This window comes from Drosophila pseudoobscura, chromosome X, assembly GCF_009870125.1.
Source record: "Drosophila pseudoobscura strain MV-25-SWS-2005 chromosome X, UCI_Dpse_MV25, whole genome shotgun sequence".
NCBI lineage: Eukaryota > Metazoa > Arthropoda > Insecta > Diptera > Drosophilidae > Drosophila > Drosophila pseudoobscura.
The window spans coordinates 28,424,371-28,447,000 of record NC_046683.1 but is presented as its reverse complement, the minus strand read 5'-3'; the positions used below and the strand labels follow the sequence as shown (position 1 = coordinate 28,447,000).

At 38.2% G+C, this 22,630-nt stretch overlaps 1 protein-coding gene across 1 annotated transcript; it reads right to left on the bottom strand.

Moving 5' to 3' along the window:
- Positions 1 to 697: 697 nt before the first annotated feature.
- LOC6899195 (probable arginine--tRNA ligase, cytoplasmic) lies at positions 698 to 21,652 on the bottom strand. Its single transcript, XM_033381880.1, has 5 exons — positions 21,497 to 21,652; positions 21,305 to 21,442; positions 20,911 to 21,245; positions 20,511 to 20,840; positions 698 to 1,869 (listed from the first exon to the last, which is right to left on the bottom strand). Exons 1-5 carry the CDS (start codon positions 21,536 to 21,538, stop codon positions 720 to 722), a joined length of 1,995 nt encoding a protein of 664 aa, XP_033237771.1. The 5' UTR covers positions 21,539 to 21,652; the 3' UTR covers positions 698 to 719.
- Between the last annotated feature and the right edge of the window lie 978 nt (positions 21,653 to 22,630).

Below are 22,630 nucleotides of genomic sequence, written 5' to 3'. Positions count from 1 at the left end.
GATTTTAAGAATAAAATTTAGTATGAATTTACAACTCAACTCGCATGTCTAGAATTTTCTTTTAAGGTCTTAACACTCGGTCTGTGGCTGGGGGTATTTAATGCACTCAAACCCCTCGTAAAAGTCTACCTGAAGTCCCTACTCGGGAGCTACTTGTAACGAACTTATTTCAGGCTGAGGTAAGCTGGGTCTGTACAAGTCACATCCGTGGTTCGAGTGAGGGGCACAGAGCGTAGTCATATCCGTGTAGGAAGTCAGATTAAAACGCTGAAACTACGTCAGCACCTTGCAACCAGGAGCCGACGGTCAATCGCCGCGCAATTGTACTGGTCTAGTTAAATGCGCTGGCGCACGCGGTGTATGCTCAGGTACTTTTGGATGGGGTTTTGACTCCGGCCCAGCCACGAATTTCGGACGGCTATATAACCGTCGTTGTTGACTTCGCCAGTTTGGAGCGACGTGTGTCAACTATGTTGGTGTTAAAATGTCTGCGTGCCGTGTCTAAATGAAAAAATATAGTGAAATTACTGTCATTTGGATAATTATGCTGAAGGAGACGTAGTGGAACAATGATAATACTCAGTCAGGATAGAAAAACATCATCGATCTTTATTTTAATAGTTCTTCATAGATTGTTATATTTAAAATAATTAATATTAATTATTAATATTAATATTAATGCATGTGTATATTTTTATAAAAACATTTGCCTACCAAAGTTAAAGTTTAGAAACTGGCTTTAGTCCTAGTATGTAGAAACATTGACGCAATACTGCTGCAGTTGCCTCGCACATTAAAACTCGACTACGATTTACTTCAATTATCTCTCCATCTTTGTTTTTCTTAATGCAATAGCAACTGTCATAAAATTCTGTAAATACAGTGCATACCTCATAGCAAAACTCACAAAGAAAATGAAGGAAAAGGTCTTTCGAGCACTTGATCATTATGTCGTGCATCTTTAAAAGGGTTTTTGCCAGCTTCCACTCCTTTTCGTGATTCAAAACAATCTCGACGGTATCTAAAACCTTTAGCAAGTAACAGAAGTCATCACCTAAGTTACGTGCAATAGAGCAAATACGTGTGTATGTGTATAATAAATAAACTGCAGTATTACCGCGGTCGTCTAGCATCTTGTCAAATGAAAACACGTAGTCACTGATACGGTTGTGGCATAAATCTGAATATTTTATGCAACCATAAGCCACTGCCTCTTGTGCTTCAAATAGTTCCTGAGCTGTGAGAATTTCGTCGCGGCCTCGACTGCGTAGTTGCTCTAATGAACGTTTCATTCCCTCATTAAGAAGATCTGATAGTTTAACGGTATCACCAGAACGGGTCTTAAATTTCTTTCCATCCTCACCAAGAACCACGCCAAACTGTACATGATGAACACGGTGGGCGGTCGGATTGAGAATACAACAGCGCTCCGCCGCTTTAAAAATGGTATTAAAATGTGTACTTTGTCCGGAGTCTACAACATAAATTATCCATGTGCAATGTTCCTCTTCTATGCGGTGGCGTATAGCAGCCATATCAGAAGTGTCATAGGTGAAACCACCATCCGACTTTACGATTGTTAGAGGTATGCCACTCCTGTCTTCGTTTGGCCACATGATTTGACGGCCCTCATCATGTTCAAGCATATTTTTGTTTCGTAAAAAATCAACCACAGATAACATACGTGATTGATAAAAGGATTCACCACGTTCTCTAAGTGTTACATCTAAACGGTCATATATAGCCTGAAATTCCTGTCGCGAAACATCACAAATAAGCTGCCATGCTTTTCTGGAGTTTGGTTCACCGCTTTGCAGTGAAACTACTCGATTGTAAGCGCGCTTCTTGAACTCTTCCTCCGTGTCAAAGCTGCAACAAAAAGAGAAAAGCTAAAATCAAGTTCTAAAAAGGATAATAAGTAATAAATGATTTGTAAAGCTGTAGATTTTTTTTAGAAGCCGGGAAAAGCATTGAAAAAAGTTAATTGATCAAGATCAGAATTTTGCATAGCTCCGTATTTTCATTCTAACCTCGAGAAAAACGGAGCTATTTTTTAAATTATCAAAATACATATACGGAGTTTCCAAAGATTTTTATTCCAAAAGAATTCCAACTAAGTTTGACTTATAGAGGCACACCAGGCTGTCTCTGTTGGTTCTAAAAACTCTTGTTGTAGTAAAGTGTTTTCAATGATTATTGAATTCCTGATTGAAATTCATCAGCATAATTAAGATTTTACTTTTTATACCCGATACTCAAAATGAGTATTGGGGTATATTAGATTTGTGATGAAAATCGATATGTGTAACGTCCAGAAGAAATCGATTCCGGCCCCATAAAGTATATACATATTTTCTTGATCAGCATCAATAGCCGAGTCGACTGAGCCCTGTCTGTCTGTCCGTCCGCCCGTCTGTCCATCTGTCCGTCCCTATCAGCGCCTAGTGCTCAAAGACTATAAGAGCTAGAGCAACGACGTTTTATATCCAGACTTCTGGGATATGTCACTGCTACAAGTATATTTCAAAACTTTGCCCCGCCCACTTCCACCCCCACAAAGGGCGAAAATCTTTGGCATCCACAAATTCAGAGATACGAAAAAACTGAAAGCGCAGAATCGTAGAGTATAATTATATCTTCCAGAGTGCAAAATCGGAACCAGATCGTATAATCATTATAGCCAGAATCAAGAAAACAATTTCACTCTTTCTTGCTCTGTCTCTCTCTAACACACAGGTTTCATGGTCGGCTTTGCCAATTGCAAAATATGAGTTCAAGGATCTCAGAACCTATAAGATCCAGAGCAACCAAATTGGGTATCCACACTCCTGTGATATCGGACCTTGACCGTTTTGTGTCAAAATTTCGCCCCACCCCCTTCCTCACCCACAAAGGACGAAAATCTGTTGCATCCACAATATTGCAGATTTGAGAAAACTAAAAACGCATAGATAATTACCATATCTATCAGATTGCTGAATCTGGATCAGATCAGATCATTTTTATATCACTGGCTACGCAGCGCCCGACGTCACGCTCAGACTGATTTTCTGTCTCTCTCGCACGCACTCTGTGTCGTGTCGTTCAATATCAGCGGCGTCTGCCGGAGGAGAGCCATACTGACTAAGTATCGGGTATAAATGTAGAGTTGCGGTGTCCGCAGCAACTCACAACGTTTTAAGAAAACTCTAGCCAAAGTGTCATTCGCTGTCGGCGTAAAAATCCGTCTTGATCTACAAATTTGCCACCTAGTTTTACTAACAATTTTTTCGAAGTTCTAATGATGGTTTGCTATTAATGGTGTTAAATTAAAGATACAAAGCAATAGCTTAAGTTTTTATGTACATAAGTAATATGATATGCCATTTCGGCTATTGTAAATGGCTATAATTGTATAATAGACCAGCGCGCTCACTACACGATGACGGGTGTGTGAAAGACGGGGAATGAGTAAGCGCGTAGAAGGCGTTGCGTAACTACTGCAGTTTCATTATTTCTTCGGGCTATAATGATAATAGTCCAATTATAATATAATAAAAAAGTAATATAATGATAATGATCCACATTCGGCACTCTGGTTTAGATATGGTGTCTCTAGATTCTCTATGATTCTGCGTTTTTAGTTTTCTCGTGTCTTCAAAATTGGTTGCCACAGATTCTCCTATAGTCCTATAGTCTCAGAAATCTAAGCGCTCACCGGAACGAACGTACAGATTAACATGGATATATTGATTGGCCATACAGATTGGCACAGATCAGCGGTTAATCCATTTTTCGAAATAAATTAGTTTAATAGCAAGCAAACTATTTGTTCAAACATGAACATATTATCGTCAATACAATGCCACTTTCGGACCCTTGCAGAATTTTTAAACATTAATAGATTATTGTACCCATTCACTCATGTAACAACACCGAACTCTAAAGAAATCACATAAAGTAGACAAGTTATGACTGCACTGGTGTAAACAGAGATCTGTAACCCATTAATACGACAACAAAAAACAAGTGGAGAAAACACTTAACAAATGCGGTCCGAAAATAAAACTAATGTAAGCATGTACTCAAATAGACACCCCCAGTGAAGTGTATCCTCTGCGTAGGTCTAACGATAATTATAGACTACCAAATTGTACCTCCTACCTCATTGTCAAATCACATATGAGGCTCTGATTTTAAGAATAAAATTTAGTTTGAATTTACAACTCAACTCGCAAATGTCTAGACTTTTCTTTTAAGGTCTTAACACTAGTTTTTGAAAACACCGATTTGAGCATAAATATAGTACACAGACTTGCTTGGAACTTCGTAATTTTCATAGAAACCGTTTTGCTCAAATGCATCAATGATATTGATCGATTTTCCTCATATCATTAAATCCTTGATCATCCTCATTCAAAGAAATTGAGTTGAATACTTGCTGATGAGCTTTTGACTCCATAAAACTGCCCGATTTTGGTAGCCTTATTGGTCCCTTCAGATTTCGTCATTGAAGCAAGAAACATACTTTCATTTCACAATTTTTGTTTAGATCGGTTCTCAAAAAATAAATTTAATTTGGAGAAGGTGGATGTGTGTAACGCCCAGCAGGAAGCGTTTACTACCTCAAAGTATAAATTGTAATGTCTGTCCGTTCGTCCTTCTTGTTTGACGCCTAGTTCTCAGAGACTATAGCAACCCAATTTTGAATCCAGACTGCATTGATATCACACTTAATATAGTTAGTTTTAAGATTTTTCCACGAGTTTCTCCAATTTCAGTAGCTACGATAGCGTAGCCACGCGCTTTCTCTCTCTCTCACACACTCTTACTGCTGCAGTTTGCGCCCCCTATCGTAAGGAAGCGAAATTCTGAGATATACGTTTTATAGTGAGATCTAACAGAAGTGCGGATACCAAATTTGGTTACTCTAGACTTAATAGTCTCTGAGATTTGTGGTTGCCCCAGATTGTCGTCCTTTGCGGGGGCGGAAGGGGGTGTGGCGAAATTTGGACACAAAACGGTCAAGGTCCGATATTACAGGAGTGTGGATACCCAATTTGGTTGCTCTAGCTCTTATGGGTTCTGAGATCCTTGAACTCATATTTTGCAATTGGCAAAACCGACCGTGAAACCTGTGTGTTAGAGTGAGACAGAGCGAGAAAGAGTAAAATCGTTTTCGTGATTCTGGCTATAATAATTATACGATCTGGTTCTGATTTTGCACTCTGGAAGATATAGTCATCCTCTACGATTCTGCGTTTTTAGTGTTCTCGTATCGTTGAAATTGTGGATGCCACAGATTTTCGCCCTTTGTGGGGGCGGAAGTGGGCGGGGCAAAGTTTTGAAATATTTTTGTAGCAGTGACATATCACAGAAGTCTGGATCCAAGACATCGTTGCTCTAGCTCTTATAGTCTTTGAGCACTAGGCGCTGAAGGGGACGGACAGACATAATTGACTCGGCTATTGATGCTGATTAGTGTTGTGTTGCTCATGAGTGAGTGAAAAAGAGTTGTTCACTTAAGTGAGCAACTGAACATGTTCCTTCCAAGTTGTTCTTTTTTGTTCACTTGTTCTTTGTTGTTCACTTGTTCTTTTTTGCTCACTTGTTCTTTGTTGTTGACTTGTTCATTTTTACTCACTTGTTCATTTTTACTCACTTGTTCTCTACTCACTTTTTGCGCAATTTTGCTCCTCAAAGGGCATTTTACGATCTGGCAGCTTTGCTCATATTTGCGTTTACTTCACACTTTTTATATTACGAACAAAGCTGTTTACACTTTTGAAAAATTCACTGTCGCTTATTCGGAAGTATAGTGAGATTTGGAACCATTTCGAGGAAGTTGGACGCCTGGAAGCCAAGTGCAAGTATTGCAAATCTATTTTGAGTTGCAAATCTCAAAGCAACTTAAGCCGCCATTTAAAGAGCAAGCACCCGGCGTCTGTGGAGCCCGTTATCCGGCAAAACACCGATGGCCCGATCGTTGTGCAAAGTGCGCAACCAAAAATTACAAGCTTTGCTGAAAGGCCTGTACCAGCGAGCAAAGCGCAGCAGATTGATCTGCAACTTGTACGGATGATCGCCAAGGGTCATCACGCCTTGCGCTTGGTCGAAGAACCAGAATTTAAAAAATTGATTCACGATGTGTCGCACGCCCCAAACTATAAGCTTCCGACGAGGAAAACATTAACCAGCTCCTTGATTCCCAAAATTCGTGACGAGTACACTGGGAAGATAATAGAAGAACTTCGTGCGGCCACAGCGGTGTGCTTAACTACAGACGGTTGGACATCTATAACCAACGAAAGTTATCTGGCTGTCACAGTACATTTTATCGATGAGGAATCAACGATGCTGACCTCCTATACAATTGCTTGTCAGGCCTTTGAAGCGTCGCACACTGCTGCGAATCTGTGCAGCTTTTTGGAAAAAATTGTGAATGAATGGGATCTCAAAAACAAAGTCGCAGCAATAGCATCCGATAATGCACACAACATTGCTCTTGCTATTAGAACCGGCAATTGGAGTCATATACGGTGTTTTGCTCATACCCTAAATCTAATTGTCCAAAAGGCTCTAGATAAAATGAGCAGTGTGCGCAGAAAAGCTAAAGCTATAAGCGAATATTTTCATCGCAGCTCATCAGGCTTAAAAAAGCTTAAAGATATGCAAGCGCTGCTTAAGTTGGCTGACCTCAAACTAACACAGGATGTGCCAACACGTTGGAACTCAACGTACAAAATGTTTGAACGGCTGTCTATCCTGAAGGAGGCAGTCGTGGCAGCTCTGTCAACAAGGACAGATTTTATTTTGTCACCAGAAGACTGGGATGTCATTGATGGAGTGCTTCCCGTATTAAAGCCATTTTATGAAGTTACAGAGAAATCTCTTCAGCTGAAAAAAACGTAACATTGTCAAAAATAATTGCTTTGACTGGATTACTTCAAAGAACAATGGCTCAAATATATCCAACAGTTAAAAATAACCTAGTTGCCGAAGTAATCAATGAAATCATAAACGAGATGGACGGCTTAACGATATCGAGGCAAATATTTTGTATGCGGAGAGCACTGTTCTGGATCCCAGGTTCAAAGGACACGCATTTAAATCTGCGGAGGCCTTTAAAAAGTCAGTAGCGGATATCAACAAAAAATTGGCTCAAACAATACGGTCACTCCCTGAACCTCCACAAGAAGCTATAAGCAACAAAAAACAAGAAGAGGACACAATATGGGCTGAATTTGACACCACTTTTCAGCAAGTAAGCCAACCCACCAACAATACGGCAGCATCCAAAAGAGAAATGGATAAGTACCTGGCTGAGGAGTACATCAGCCGAAAAGATGATCCATTGGTATGGTGGAATCAGCGGAAAGCGCAATACCCGCTACTTTATAACTATATGCTGAAGCGCCTCTGCTTAGTCGCCACCTCAGTGCCATGCGAGCGCATATTTTCAAGTGCAGGCGAAACCATACGTAAAAGGCGCTCCCTTTTAAAGTCAACAACCGTTGAAAATTTAATTTTTTTGCATAACAACATGTAAATCGGAAGTGAGTACAACCAAAGACTATACAATACCAAGATGTTGCATGAGGAACAAATTCTTTTTCAATTTTCGTTTGACGCTTCATGGTACGGGCGCGCGGGGTTATTACTTCAATTCTCTTTTACGCTACCTTCGCCTCCGAAATGCTACTCGGCTTCGTCAATGCCTCGGTCAGCGTCGAGTCGGTGTGTCTCGAGAGAAAGATTTCAAAAACAAAATATGAATCGTCTGCGTGCCGAAACCGTAGGGCAGCGTGGTCGCTGATGTCTTTGGCGCGGCACAGTGGGGACTGTAGTAAAAAGTAGTAGTAAAAAAATTGTATGAGTGCTTTAGATAAATTTAATGTACGCATCTAATAGAGAATTTTCCAATCGAATTTTCAAGATAGTTTTAGTATGCAAATATTTATTGAACTCATATTCACTAACTAATTTAGCAAGCTGAGACGGCCAAAGGTCCCACTGTGCCGCTCCAAAGACATCGGCGATCCGCGACCACCGCTTCGACGGTGCTGAGGCTCAAGAGTCCAGAATTGCCGACCAGACGAAACCGATGGGCAACGGGGTCGCAGTAGAGACGAGGTACAGGCGAAAACGGAATTGAAACCCCGCGCGCTCCCTCGTGCCATTTGGGTTCTAATGTTAGGACCCGCCATAGAACAGCTTTTTGGTCGCTCATGCAACATCTTAGTATTGTATAGTCTTTGGTACAACCTAATTTGTACTTGATTGCTTGTTTGCTTGATTAACATTTTTTTCTCTTATAGCGCTAAAATGAAGAAAACGAAAAGTATAAGAATTCCTATGGAATTCTAAGGATCTCCTTTTTTTAAGTTAGTATAAGAATTCCTATGAAAGGATCTCCTTATTTTTAAGTTAGTATAAGAATTCCTATGAAAGGATCTCCCTATTTTTATGTTAGTATAAGAATTCCTATGAAAGGAAATAAAAAGTTTGTTTTTTTGTTATATATGTGCATGAATAGTGAACAACTGAGCAAGTCAGCAACTGAGCAAGTAAGCAACTGAGCAAGTGAACAACTGAGCAAGTGAACAAGTGAGTAACAGAGCAATCTAAGAGAGCAAGTGAGCAAGTGAGCAATATGAGTGAGTTGACTCACTTACTAAAAATGTACGAGGGGGAACGTTGTGAGTTGCTGCGGACACCGCAACTCTACAGTTATACCCGATACTAAGTCAGTATGGCTCTCCTCCGGCAGACGCCGCTAATATTAAACGACACGACAAAGAGTGCGTGCGAGAGAGACAGAAAATCAGTCTGAGCGTGACGTCACTGCCACTGCAAATTGATTTGTTTCCTTTGGCTATAAAAATGATCTGATCTGATTCAGATTCAGCAATCTGATAGATATGGTCGTTATCTATGATTCTGCGTTTTTAGTTTTCTCAAATCTGCAATATTGTGGATGCAACAGATTTTCGTCCTTTGTGTGGGCGGAAGGGGGTGGGGCGAAATTTTGAGATAAACGTTTTATAGTGAGATCTAACAGAAGTGCGGATACCAAATTTGGTTACTCTAGCTTTAATAGTCTCTGAGATTTGTGAATATCCCCAGATTTGCATCCTTTGCGGGGGCGGAAGGGGGTGTGTCGAAATTTTGAAACAAACTCGTCTCGGTCCGATATATTAGGAGTGTGGATACCAAATTTGGTTGCTCTAGCTTTTATAGTCTCTGAGATCTAGGCGCTAATGTTTTACTCTAAGCAAAGCCGCCTATGCTACGTGTGTGTTAGCGAGAAAAAATGAAATTGTTTTCTTGATGCTGGCTATAATAATAATACGATCCAGTTCAGTCTAAAAGATATGGTCATTCTCTACGATTCTGCCTTTTTAGTTTTCTCGTATCTTTAAAAAAGTAGATGCCACAGATTTTCGTCCTTTGTGGGGGCGGAAGTGGGCGGGGCAAAGTTTTGAAATATTTTTGTAGCAGTGACATATCACAGAAGTCTGGATCCAAAACATCGTTGCTCTAGCTCTTATAGTCTTTGAGCATTAGGCGCTGAAGGGGACGGACAGACAGACATGGCTCAATCGACTCGGCTATTGATGCTGATCAAGAATATATATACTTTATGGGGTCGGAAACGATTCCTTCTGGACGTTACACACATCCACTTTTGCCACAAATCTAATATACCCCAATACTCATTTTGAGTATCAGGTATAAAAATGTACCAAGTTTAATTCAATAACATGTTTTTTTTTCCATAAAAACTCGTATGCATTTACAATAATTCATAATATAAAAAGATTAATTTCTATGTGTTGTTTTTCTTTTAATTCTTATTTTAAATAATCAGTAATCCATGATTGTTTAGCAGTACTTTTTGACATATAAAAACAATCGCGCTCAGCATTATTTAAACGTGATATGCTGTGCGTTAAGCTCTCGTCATTAAAATTTGAATGGAATCTATTCAAAATTTCTGCAGCCTTAAATCGCAAAATCATTGTCAATAAGAGCATATTCATCCAGTTCTTCCTTTGAAATCGGTGCCGATAATAGATAAATACATACATTTCTAACAGCGTCGCTTAATTTTTAATTTTTTTTTGGCATTTTTTCGCAGTATTTTTTTTCGGCACGTCGCAATACCCGGTTGAATAGTGAAAAATATCGTCGATATAAGCGGTTTTTCGATAAAAGCGGAGACGTACTAAGGCCCTTTCATATAAATTTGTATTGGGACCAACCAAGTCATCGAATTTTCGTCGCTATGACCGGACGGACGCTATAAGTAGAGTCGTTATAACCGGACTCTACTGTATATTCAGCCAGGCTCCGGTTTTCACTTTCACAAAACTTTTCCGATTGACTTCTTAATTCACATCAATTACACATTTCGGAACATTTCTTCGTTTTCAAACCGAAAACATTTTCCTCGACGAATTGAAAAGTAAACGGCTTTTTATACAGCAAAAAAAATGTTAATTGTGAAGGGAAAAATATAGATGACTTATTGATACATAAATATAAATTTGCCCATATATATACATATATGGTATATCCATTAAAAAAAGAGCAGCTCGACATAAAAAAAATCGTTCCGCAAGATGTCATTGAGCTTTTAGAAACACCGCATTATCATTTTCCAAAAAATATTCAGCGTTTAACTAATGATTTCAGTTTTGATTATGACTCGGATGAGTCGGAAATAGACGATATAAATCCATATTCGCTTGAATTAGCTGTACAAAACAACTAAATGCTAAATTTAACATAAATTGTTATAAATAGTTAAATAGTAGAATAAATTAACATAGAAACTGGCATTAAGTAAGAATTTGATCAAAATAAGAATTGTTTATCAAAAAATTTGTTTTATATTTTTATATTTACCACTATTACATCAAAATTCCCTTAAAATTGTAGTATGTACTTTATTTATAGCTCTTATGACTTTCATTTGTTATCACGTATACGCCTTGTTAGCATATATGGGCTACTGGGGTAGGCGTTGTCAAATGAACTTAAAATTTTGTTTAAATATTTAGAGTGCTATATTTATTAAATATACCAAGTTTCAGCTCGATATCTGCTTTATTCGACTTTATGCGACTAATTTGGGAATTCCGCCCAGTGTGCAGTAGCAATAAATACATTTTTGCGCATAACAGCACAAATGTGCGCGTAACAGCAAAGACGGTTCGCGTAACATGCACTTAACAGATCAGCGGGGTAATAACAGCTGTTTCCCGCCTTATCTAATTCAAAATGTAAGTGCAGCCAATTTATATTTTGGCCAAGATGTTCTATGTAGAAAATAGATATACATATGTGCAATCATGTTTATTCATGTTTTGAGAGTCGCAGTGTTAGCATCTTTTCAGTAAAAGTGACAAGCTGATTGATTCTGTACGTAAGCACTCATTATTGCTTCAAAGCAATAACAATTTAAAAAAAAATGCATTTTAGTTAAAAATGCCACATGATAAATCATTTTCTGAGGAAGAAAATGGGAGGGACAAAAGAATGAAATTAGCCGGCATAAAAACTGGTCGAATAGCTTCGCTAATGTATCGACATCGAAAATTTTCATAGGTCCTGACGGTTACCGCATAAATCGTCGACTTGGCCCAGTATCCACCATAATAGAATGGACAAAACGGCACTTGGGGCAGTTTGCAACTGAAGACTTAATGAGCTGCAACAAAATCAAAGCCAAATTTTGACGAAAATTTTAACCTGACATATCAATAGAAAGTGGGCAAACTCCTCTAAACTAAACGTCATCCAATATTGTTTTTTTTTGGAATAGCAGCCACATTGTTAGAAGGATACCGTACAGCTCATTCAGCATTCAAATTACCGTTAAATCTATATGTATATGTAATACTGCAAAAAACACCGCAGTGGTCAAAGTTTTGCCAGCACCAAAAATCTTCATCTGGGACTAATTCACAATGGCACATAAGCGTGCATTAGAAGCACTTAACCGAACATTGGCGATTTCCGCAGTGTTTGGCTAATAATTCCAAGGTCATCGCCTGCCAACGAAATAAACGCGAATCTATGACGCTATGTGAAGAAACTTCAGCTGACAACGAACATGAGAGTTGCATTGGAAAGTGATACATCTGCTGAAGATTTCTCAGAGCAATTGCTGACTATCGGTAATGGTCGAATATCTGTCGACTAAATATAATTTCCAACTACAAATATAATAAATTGCTGAGTGAGATGACCCTAACTAAGTAAGGAATGTGCCGAAAAGAAACTGCACACTTACAGTCAATTTCTCGCAGTGCGAGCTTTCGATCATGCCGTTCGATGCACCGTTAGAAAGCTTGAGAAATTCTGCCTTGTTTGCATGTTCATTTTTCACTATTCGCTTATCAGTTTCAACGATGCCTCGAATTAAAGAGCAAGGTCGCAAAAAAAAATTATGCACAATTATTGCACAGAAAAAGATGTGTCTTACAGACAATTGGCTAAACGCTACAAAGTTAGTGTTAATAGTGTTAAAAATATAATTAAGTTTGGAGAGACATGTTCTTTAAAAGATTACCAAAAACTGGGAGAAAAAAGGGTCCAAGGGATCAAAATATTGATGAAAAAGTATTAGCCTTAATCCACAAACATAACACGATGTCCGTTCGAGAATTCGCAAAAAAAGCGCGAACAAGTATGAGTATGGTTAAAAAAAAAAAAAGCAACGCCATAATTTAAAGACATACAAAAAACAAAAAGTTCCGAAAAAAAGTCTGCGACAAGTAGAAGTCGGCAAAACGAGAGTGCGAAAGCTTTATGATCGCTTGCTCAATGATGCAGTTCAATGCGTTATTATGGACGACGAAACTTATGTCAAATTGGACTCGAAAACTTTACCCGGCCCTCAGTTTTATACAAAAGTTAAAGGTGGAACTGTTGACGAGTCGGTGTCAACAATTCAAGTCGATAAATTTGGGGAGAAAGTGCTAATATGGCAGACCATTTGCACCTGTGGCCTAAGAAGCAGTGCTTTTTTTTACAAAGGAGACAATCAACGCCGATGTGTACATGAAGGAGTGTTTGAAAAAGCGTCTTATACATTTTTATGAAAAACACAATGTGTCAGCTGCTTGACTCAAAAGGCATCTATTTCGTGTCAAAAGAGGAGAACCCACCAAATTGCCCAGAGCTCCGGCCAATAGAGCGATATTGGGCATTAGTTAAAAGAAATTTAAAGAAGGATGGTAGTCTCTCCGAAAACATGGAAGATATGAAAAAAACTGGATGCGTGCGACCCGTAGAATTACCAAAGAGTGTGTGCAGAACTTAATGAGCGGTGTTAAGCAAAAAATTCGATCAAAAATAAGAGGCTAGACATTTTTTTAAATTTATTAACAAAATTGAAAGTTAATGTTTTTCTCTAAAATTAAAAAAAAAAATAAAAATTGAAATCGAAACGAAAACATCGAAGTTCTTCGTCTTCGAAAGTCTTCGAAGTCGAAGTCTTTGAAAAAACATGTTTTATTATTTTAGCACTAGCTTAAAGTACAGTTTTAGATTTTTAAATCGAGTTTTAGTCGTGTTTTTTAGATGCGGCTCGCAGATGAGATCTCATAGAGGTCTCCGAAGTAGCAATTTTGGTTCGGATTTTTATGTTTTTGCCATAATTTGACCCGTTCTTTATGAAATTACTCAGAACACACCTAGTTTTACCAATTTCATCACTTATTTTCATTATTGATGGACCTACTTCCTTCGAGGCTTTTATTGTGGAGTTTTCGTCCTTTGAAAAGGACTTACCATAACCCAAATTTTTTTTCTCGTAATAAGGACACCCTAATTGATTATTGAGAATTTATTCAATGTCCGGTCGCGACCACATCCAAAATAAAAAATTTTTCAATGTGAATGTCGTATTCAAGTGTCGCATTTTTTGGGAGCGGAAATTTGAGTTATGTCAATTAAATTTTTTTCCTCAATCTACTTTGATGAATATTGCTTTTATTTTTTTTTAATTTATGCTAAATTGAATAGAGATTTGAGGAAAATTCAAATTCACCGTTTTCTTTGGCTTGTGCCCGAAAATATTGGTGCCTAAAATGTACATTTTAGTATGTCGTATTCAAGTGTCGGGGAGTGTATGGGTAAACGCATTGGCCTAAAAGTGCGGGTAGGTCTAGATGGGACGGCCAAGTCAATCTGACCCAACAGAGTTTGGGAGTCAACAATCCCGAGAAGGAGCTTGTGCACGAACATAACGCGATGGTGTTCTGCGATATTCTGCGATGGTGCAACGACGGCAGGACAATAAGATTTAGCATAGACCGGTAGGGTGGCAATATTCTACCGGAGTCCCAGGTAATGTTACAAAGGTGTAACAACGGCAGGTCAATAAGATTTAGCCTTGACCGCTAGGGTGGCAAGATTCTACCCGAATCCCAGTTAAAGTTACGAGGGGCAAAAATTAAAAATTGCTTTTGCACGGATTCAATAAAAACCTGCTGCTCTTTATACTGCGGGCTCCACACACAAGAACAATACTCCAAAATAGGACGTACTAACGAGATATACAGTTGTTTCGTAACGTACGGGTCGTCAAACTCCTTGGACCAACGCTTGATTAACGCTACAACACCCTTAGCTTTATTTACAGTTGCAGCTACATGGCTATATTTGAACTCCAAATTCGCTCGAGGACATGAATTCCTAGAACATGAAATGTGGAGCGCGACGGTAAAATGCCAAAAGTTTGCATTTAGAAAGGTTCAGAAAAAGAAGATTAGTTGAGCACCACAATAGTAGTTCACTTAGATCCAGTTGAAGGCGTGTGTGCAAATACCAATCAGAGTAAGATAGACACCTTCTGAGAGGTGGCATACGAACACGAACTTTGACTGCAACAAATTCAATTCCATGGATGTTACTCAATGGGAATAACTCAGATGAGAAAACAGATTTGACTGCAATCAGAACCCCACCTGCAAAAGATGGGCGGTCCATTCTATAAATAGTGTAACTATCAATGAAAATTTCATGACCATTGATAGTGAAATTAAGCCAGGTTTCGGAAAAGCGATGGCATCGAAATCAAACGCACTATTTGTATGAATTTGACGCAACTTGCCCAACAAACTGCGAACGTTCTGATAGTGAATAGAAAAATGGTACATCAGGTTTCTGGAGCAGCAGGTTCGGTAATTATGTGACTCGAGTTCGAATCTTTGAGAAGGAACTCATGCATAATTGTATGCTCAGGCCATATTGACGGTTCTAGAGAACTGGATAATAAAGAATAAAGGAATTTTAAAGGATAATATGTTGCGCTTATGTTTAAATGTAAATTTAGTCACAACTATATCATCAGGCGAAGTGTTAAGTTTAGAGGAAAGATGTTGTTTAACATCCTCCGTTGTAGCCTCAGGAATAAGACGAGGAACAAATATTGCTTTCCGAGGGACCACTGCTCTAAGTTGAAGTCCCGAGCGAGATCGAGATGGTGGAGCTACTTCTAAAAAAGATCTCGGTCCTGGGGCACAAGAATTGGCAGCAATGGCTGGAGCCGAAATTGGGAAGACATCACCAGCAACCAGCACACCCGCACGGAGCACTCACCACGTCAGAAGTGATGGAAACAGAAACTGCAGGGATGGGATTGATGCTGTTGGGAACTTGAATGCTCGAAGGAAGCACATTGCTCGGTGTAAACAACACCGGAGCCAGCGTTGGCGGATTTACAGATAACGGCGAGGCATGACTACACGGAGTAGCAAATGCTTCCGATGGATGAAGGTGGGAGGCAGGCGTACCAATCCGATTAGGTTGCAAGAGATTGGTATCATTATGCGGAATTTTCCGTCTAGGCGATTCGCTCATGAGTTTGAGCCCAAGAAAGGGCAAGAAATTTCTCGTTGAGAGCCACAAATTGTTTCCGGATATCCAGAAACCCAGTTCGAGTCTGTCTCATAAATGTGCGTATTTCGGCCTTAATCGACAAACCAGACATGACCAAGACAGGCCCATGCGTTTCGAGATCATATCATTTAGCCGGCCAAAATTTCCGCCACCAGCACATTTTATGTGGGCAAAATTGTCGCACAGCCAGTAGCTAAGGAATGAATCACCAATGATTACACCACCGAATTCACATTTCTTTGCTCTGCAAACAATTGCCATTATTGACAGCAGTAGAATCACTGTGCACGAATAATAAAAGAACGTAGTGAGATCGCAGGTAAAGTAGCAGATAGCAGAGCGAGCCAGACAATCAGCTGCAGCGGCAATAATTCAAAGCAGATGATCCAACGCAGTGCAGAAAACGAGCAGTAAACTCACCAAAGCAGAGACACAAAAGAAAAGTCCACAAAGAGGGAGAGTATAGGCAATCCAGAGAGAGTGAGAGCAACAATGCGAGCAGCCCGCTTATGCTCACGAGATAGTGTGGGCGATGCAAACGCTGATGCGCGAGAACAGTGCACACCGAAGAAGCGATAACGAAAAGCAGACTGGCCAAAAAATAATAACAAATGGCCAGCACGAGTCCGATGCGTTACGTTGCGAATATTAAATTTATATTAACTACTTGTTTACAAACGAAACACTGGTGATTAACACAAAGTATAATCAAATTAAAGAGTTTCGATGATATATCAAAACAAAGTGATGGCAATGTTATATGGTTTTTAAGCAAAGGGCGGAGAATGCAGGAGCAAGAAAAAAAAAAACAAAACCGGCTTAAGGAAGAGCTAGAAGCAAATTATGTATTAACAGAAATTTGACACCATTACCTCCTTTATAAATAGTTTTTTTTTAACCCAATCTCAAGTTTGTCTCTGAAATAATTTGTCAATTGCTAACAACTGACGCAGCGCAATTCGGTTATCGGAACAGCTCATATTGTGCTCGTAACATGCGCGTAACAGAACATCTGGGGAAAGAAAACTGTTTCCTCTGACATTTAATTCAAATTGTAAGTGCAAAGAATTGACCATTAGCAATTAAATTTTCAACATGTATTTTCACAGTTGTTGCATCTAAGATGTGTTAATCTCTTTAAATCGTGCTTTTTCTGCCGTCGTTTTGTTTTAGAACAAGAAATTGCAAAAAAATTCATTTTTACCACGCTGTATATTTACGAAGAAACCAGGTCAGCTGCTTTCGGCTATCACAGTCAATGAGAAAAATAAACATATCGATGAAAAACGAGGGGGAACGTTGTGAGTTGCTGCGGACACCACAACTCTACATTTATACCCGATACTTAGTCAGTATGGCTCTCCTCCGGCAGACGCCGCTAAATTAAACGACACGACAAAGAGTGCGTGCGAGAGAGACAGAAAATCAGTCTGAGCGTGACGTCGGGCGCTGCGTAGCCACTGCAAATTGATTTGTTCCTTTTGGCTATAAAAATTATGATCTGATCCAGATTCAGAAGTCTGATAGATATGGTCATTATCTATGATTCCGCGTTTTTAGTTTTCTCGTATCCCCAATATTGTGGATGCAACAGATTTTCGTTCTTTGTGGGTGCGGAAGGGGGTGGGGCGAAATTTTGAGATATACGTTTTATAGTGAGATCTAACAGGAGTGCGGATACCAAATTTGGTTACTCTAGCGTTAATAGTCTCTGAGATTTGTGGATGCCCCAGATTTTCGTCCTTTGCGGGGGCGGAAGGGGGTGGGGCGAAATTTCAATACAAAACGGCCAATGTACGATGTCACAGGAGTGTGGATCCCAAATTTGGTTGCTCTGGCTCTTATAGGTTCTGAGATCTTTGAACTCATATTTTGCAATTGTCAAAACCGACCATGATACCTGTGTGTTAGAGAGAGACAGAGGGAGAAAGAATGAAATTGTTTTCTTGATTCTGGCTAGAATAATTATACAATCTGGTTCAGATTTTACACTCTAGAATATATAGTATTCCTCTACGATTCTGTGTTTTCAGTTTTCTTGTATCTTTGAATCTGTGGATGCCACAGATTTTCGCCCTTTGTGGGGGCGGAAGTGGGCGGGGCAAAGTTTTGAAATATACTTGTAGCAGTGACATATCACAGAAGTCTGGATCCAAAACATCGTTGCTCTAGCTCTTATAGTCTTTGAGCACTAATAGGGACAGACAGACAGACAGGGCTCAATCGACTCGGCTAATTGATGGTGATCAAGAATATATATATAGAATATACTTTATGGGGTCGGAAACGATTCCTTCTGGACGTTACACACAGCCGCTTTTACCACAAATCTAATATACCCCAATACTCATTTTGAGTATCGGGTATAATAATTGTGAAAACGGCAGCCCCTAAAAACGAAACGTTTTGGCTGAAAATGAGGAACCGCAAATAATAGTTATGAGTTTAAAAAAATTTAGGCACAAAAAAACCACCAAGAAGAGTGGGGAAAATAGACATGTATGTTTTTTTTTACTGCAAATTTTAAAACAGAATAAACTTTTATTATACATATTATTATCATTTGAAAGGTATTAATGCGTATGTCATATACATACACAGTTGATCATAATAATAGGTACACCTTGAAGCTTTTCATTAATAATTAGTTTTATCGTACTTTAAGTGTTGAAAACAAAATTTTGTTTGGTATGTTTTATTTGTCAATGTATTGCAGTTCCGTGACAAAAAAATGAAACAGGGAAACCGCCGAATAACAGAGCTTTAAGCGAAATTGCGAGTTGACATCACATTATGGCTGATCAAAATAATAGGTACAGTGTCAGTAAATTTTGATATCAAGTGAATAATTTGGAAATTCTTGACCTTTTGGCAATTAAACATCCATTTAATTTAACAACAGTCTAAATATAAACAAATAATTATTTTTTTCTTACAAGAATAGGCCGAAAGTATTATTGTACAGCCCAATTGGCTCTTAGTCTGAAAAAAGAAGGCCAATCTCTTCGGGCCATTGCCAAATTAATGAAAAGATCTCATAATTTTGTTACAATGCTTTAAAAATTAAAACCTAGTCAGGAAACTCGCGGAAAGCCACAGACAACAACCATAACACTTGACCACTACATACTTTTCTTTGAGGAATAAGGACCCATTTAAGTCGTCAAAGGCTATTGCATCAGAAAGTGCACTAGAAGTTAGTGCTCCAACGATCCGTAGACGGCTACAACAAGCCAGCGTTCCAAGGAGAATAGAAAGAAAGGTCCCACTTACGCGTCAAAAAAATCTAGCCATGGGACAAACTTTTGCTAAAGATCATAAAGACTGCGCAGGATGCGCCGGAGAGAAAAAGTGGAGAAGCCTTTTTTGGAGCGACGAAACTAAAATAAATTTATTAGGGAATGAATGTGAAAACAATGTAGGAAGCCCTAAACAAAAGAATTTTGATCCATGTTTCAAAAAAAAAAATTTCTCAAACATGGAGGTGCCAGTTAAAGATATGGGGCTGCTCATCCTGGTACGGCGTAGGTCCATTTTTCCTGACAACGAACAGAATGGACGCTGAGCAATACAAACCCAGATTGCAGACAGTTATGCTGCCTTATGCTGAAGAAAACATGAGTTTCCATTGGGTATTTAAGTAATATAACGACCCAAGGCACACATCTAAGCTTTTGACCAACTTTTTTGAGGACCAAACAATAGACGTTTTAAAGTGGCTTCCTAAATTTTCCGACTTAAATCCAATCGAAAACTTGTGGGGAGATTTACGAAACAAAATTAGCTAAGTTTTCATTTTCAAATAATTAAAAATTATGCGAGGGCGTCCAAAAATTGTGGTATGAGACATCTGCCAGACGCTTATTACAAGTACGCCAAAAATAATTATAAAGGTGACAAAAAATAAAGGTGGACACATCGGATATTGACTATAAATCCCATTTAGGCAACAAAAAAAAAATAATAATCAGTTAACAAACTTTTTTCATAACAAAACTTGAAGTGTACCTATTATTTTGAGCAGCCTGACATTGACTCTGAAGTACAAATTGCTCTCTTTTCTTTTATAACATTATCCTATAATATAATAAAGTTTATTTTATTGAAAACAAATACTGTTGGTATAATTGAGAACTAATTTTAAGTTTCAAATATTGAATACAACTGCTTTTTGTTATTTTAAAGTTTACGTAGATGTGTGTACCTATTATTATGATCAAGTGTGTATATAGGACTATATGTAATCTGGCTCTTTTGTTTCAAAAGATATTTGAATTCAATTTTTATAACTTTTATTTTAAATTTTTATAATAAAAATTGAAAATAATTTTTGTGTTAAATTTTATATAAAAATTATTTTTTAATTATTATTATTAATTAAATTTTAATTTTTATCATTTAAATTAATTTTAATAATTAAAAAAATTTAAAACAAAATTTAATTTTTTTTTATAAAAATTAGAATCGTTACGATCTCTGCTGAAAATGAAAAATTAAGTGAAAACCGGAGCCTGTCTATAAGTATAATTTTTTTATTATAACTACACGCTATTGTTTGGAAAAATGTATATTCCTTTTAAGGGTGTAGCAATAAAAGTTTTCAATTTATCTCTTACCGTTTCTTTGACTCCTTATAAAAGGATTGTAAATCTCCAATTGGTGGGCTTTTGTTGAGAAAGTCGGGAAAGCGATCTTCTAAATGTGCAATTAACATACCGAATTGTGTTCCCCAATCACCAAGATGATTTATACGAATTACGTCGTGTTGCAAAAATTCCAGTAAGCGGCAAACTGATTCGCCAATAATTGTAGAGCGTAAGTGACCAACATGCATCTGCTTGGCTATATTAGGTGAAGAAAAATCCACCAAAACTCGCCTCTTAAGAACCCTTGGAGGTTTGATACCATGACGTAATATGTTCTTTAAAGATTGAGCTGCATAATCTCTTTTGGAAGAAAAATAAAAAAAGTAATGAAATATCACATGCATGATACGTATGTACATATATCACGTACTTGCTAAGATACACGTTCACAAACCCAGCACCGCCAACTTCCAGCTTATTTATGATCGGCGATAGTGGACAACATTTTTGTAACTCGTTAGCGATGTCACGTGGTGTTCTGTTAACACCCATTTCTTTCATTTTTTTGGCCAAACCCATCGCATTGTTACACTGATAGTCACCATACTTTGCAGAGGCACTATTCACTGGTGCAATTATGACTGGTATGTTTCCATATTCCGGAAACGCCAATGAAATAGCTCTTGCAAAAACGTTTTCCAAATGCTCCGTGATCGAAAAACTTTCGGTAACCTCCATTGCTGACTTGGCTTCATAAGCTATGGACTTTAAAAACAACAGTTATTTTGATGCCTAAATAGTAATTGTTAATTTAAGTTACTTACCTGCCTAATTATGGATAAACGATGTTTGAGCTTGGTATTTTTAAGTTGGAGTTTGATCAGATCATCGGCAGTTTCAGCATAGTGATCTTTTCCTGTTACAGACTTTACTTGGGTGGAAAGCTCTTCTGTCGTGCGCTCCTTAAAATGCATTTCATTGAATGCCATAAAATAAAGACATTATTGTTTATTTACCAAATCACTTAGTTTTGATAGTTCCAAAATGAGTTCTGACATTTCTAAATAATTATATTTTCATGTAAGCCCCAACCCTGCTGCCACATGCACGCCAACAATGTGCCCACAGCTACTTTAACCAATACTTATATATCGATATATGTATATAACTATATCGATCGATTTTAGGAACGAATAGGCACTGCACACTGAGCACATCACGGAGAAACAGTGGAATTTTTTCATAAGTGAACCCTGATTCAGGGCATGATATAAGAAAGTTTTGGTCTGAATTGAAAAATTTCAACAATTTATTTTTTGTGATTTGGCTGTATTATTTGACTGGACTCAAGCATTTCATCTTATTTTCTATGATTTCAAGAGTTTTTTTTGTTTTTTATCTCTTCTAATTTGTATCTTGAACGATTCGAAAATTCAAACAAACTATTTCATATTGACATTTGTTTCGTCATTGATCATAGTAGAGCATTTATAATTGTATGGCTTATCGCTTTTGATATTTTTAATCATATAATAAAAGTTCGCACTCTGCAAATTCGCTCTGCCTTACTACCGTAGGTCAGCTAGACTAATCATTTTGAAATACATATGTAACAGATTTGTGGATGCCAAACATTTTCGTCCTTTGCTATAATAATTATACGATCTGGTTCAGTTTCTGCAGTCTAGAAGATATAGTAGTTTTCTACGATTCTGCGTGTTTTGTTTTCTCGTATCTTTAAAATTATGGATGCCACAGAATTTCGTTCTTTCGGGGGGCGGAAAGGGCGGGCGAAGTTTTGAAACACATTTGTAGCAGTGACATATCACAGCAGTCTGGAAACAAAATGTCGTTGCTCTAGCTGTTTTGATCTTTGAGCACTAGGCGATAATAGGTACGGACAGACGGACGGAAAGACAGACGAACAGACGGACGGACGGACGTACAGACAGGTCTCAATCGATTCGGCTATGGGGTCGGAAACGATTTCTTCTGGACGTTACACACATCCACTTTCACCACAAATTCACATCAGCTGTTATTGACGGATGCTGGATGGTGCCAGTGTGAATTGGATTTTTTGACAGATGTGAAACTCCGATTCACACTGTCACCATCCGTCAAAAATAGGTGGTGCCAATAACAAGTAT

Coding starts and splice junctions, on each gene's coding strand:
- LOC6899195 (XM_033381880.1), bottom strand. CDS start 21,538: ATGTCAGAACTCATTTTGGAACTATCAAAACTAAGTGATTTG. Junction 21,246..21,304: donor GTTTATCCATAATTAGGCAG/GTAAGTAACTTA, acceptor TTGTTTTTAAAG/TCCATAGCTTATGAAGCCAA. Junction 1,870..20,510: donor TATAAGGAGTCAAAGAAACG/GTAAGAGATAAA, acceptor TTTTTGTTGCAG/CTTTGACACGGAGGAAGAGT.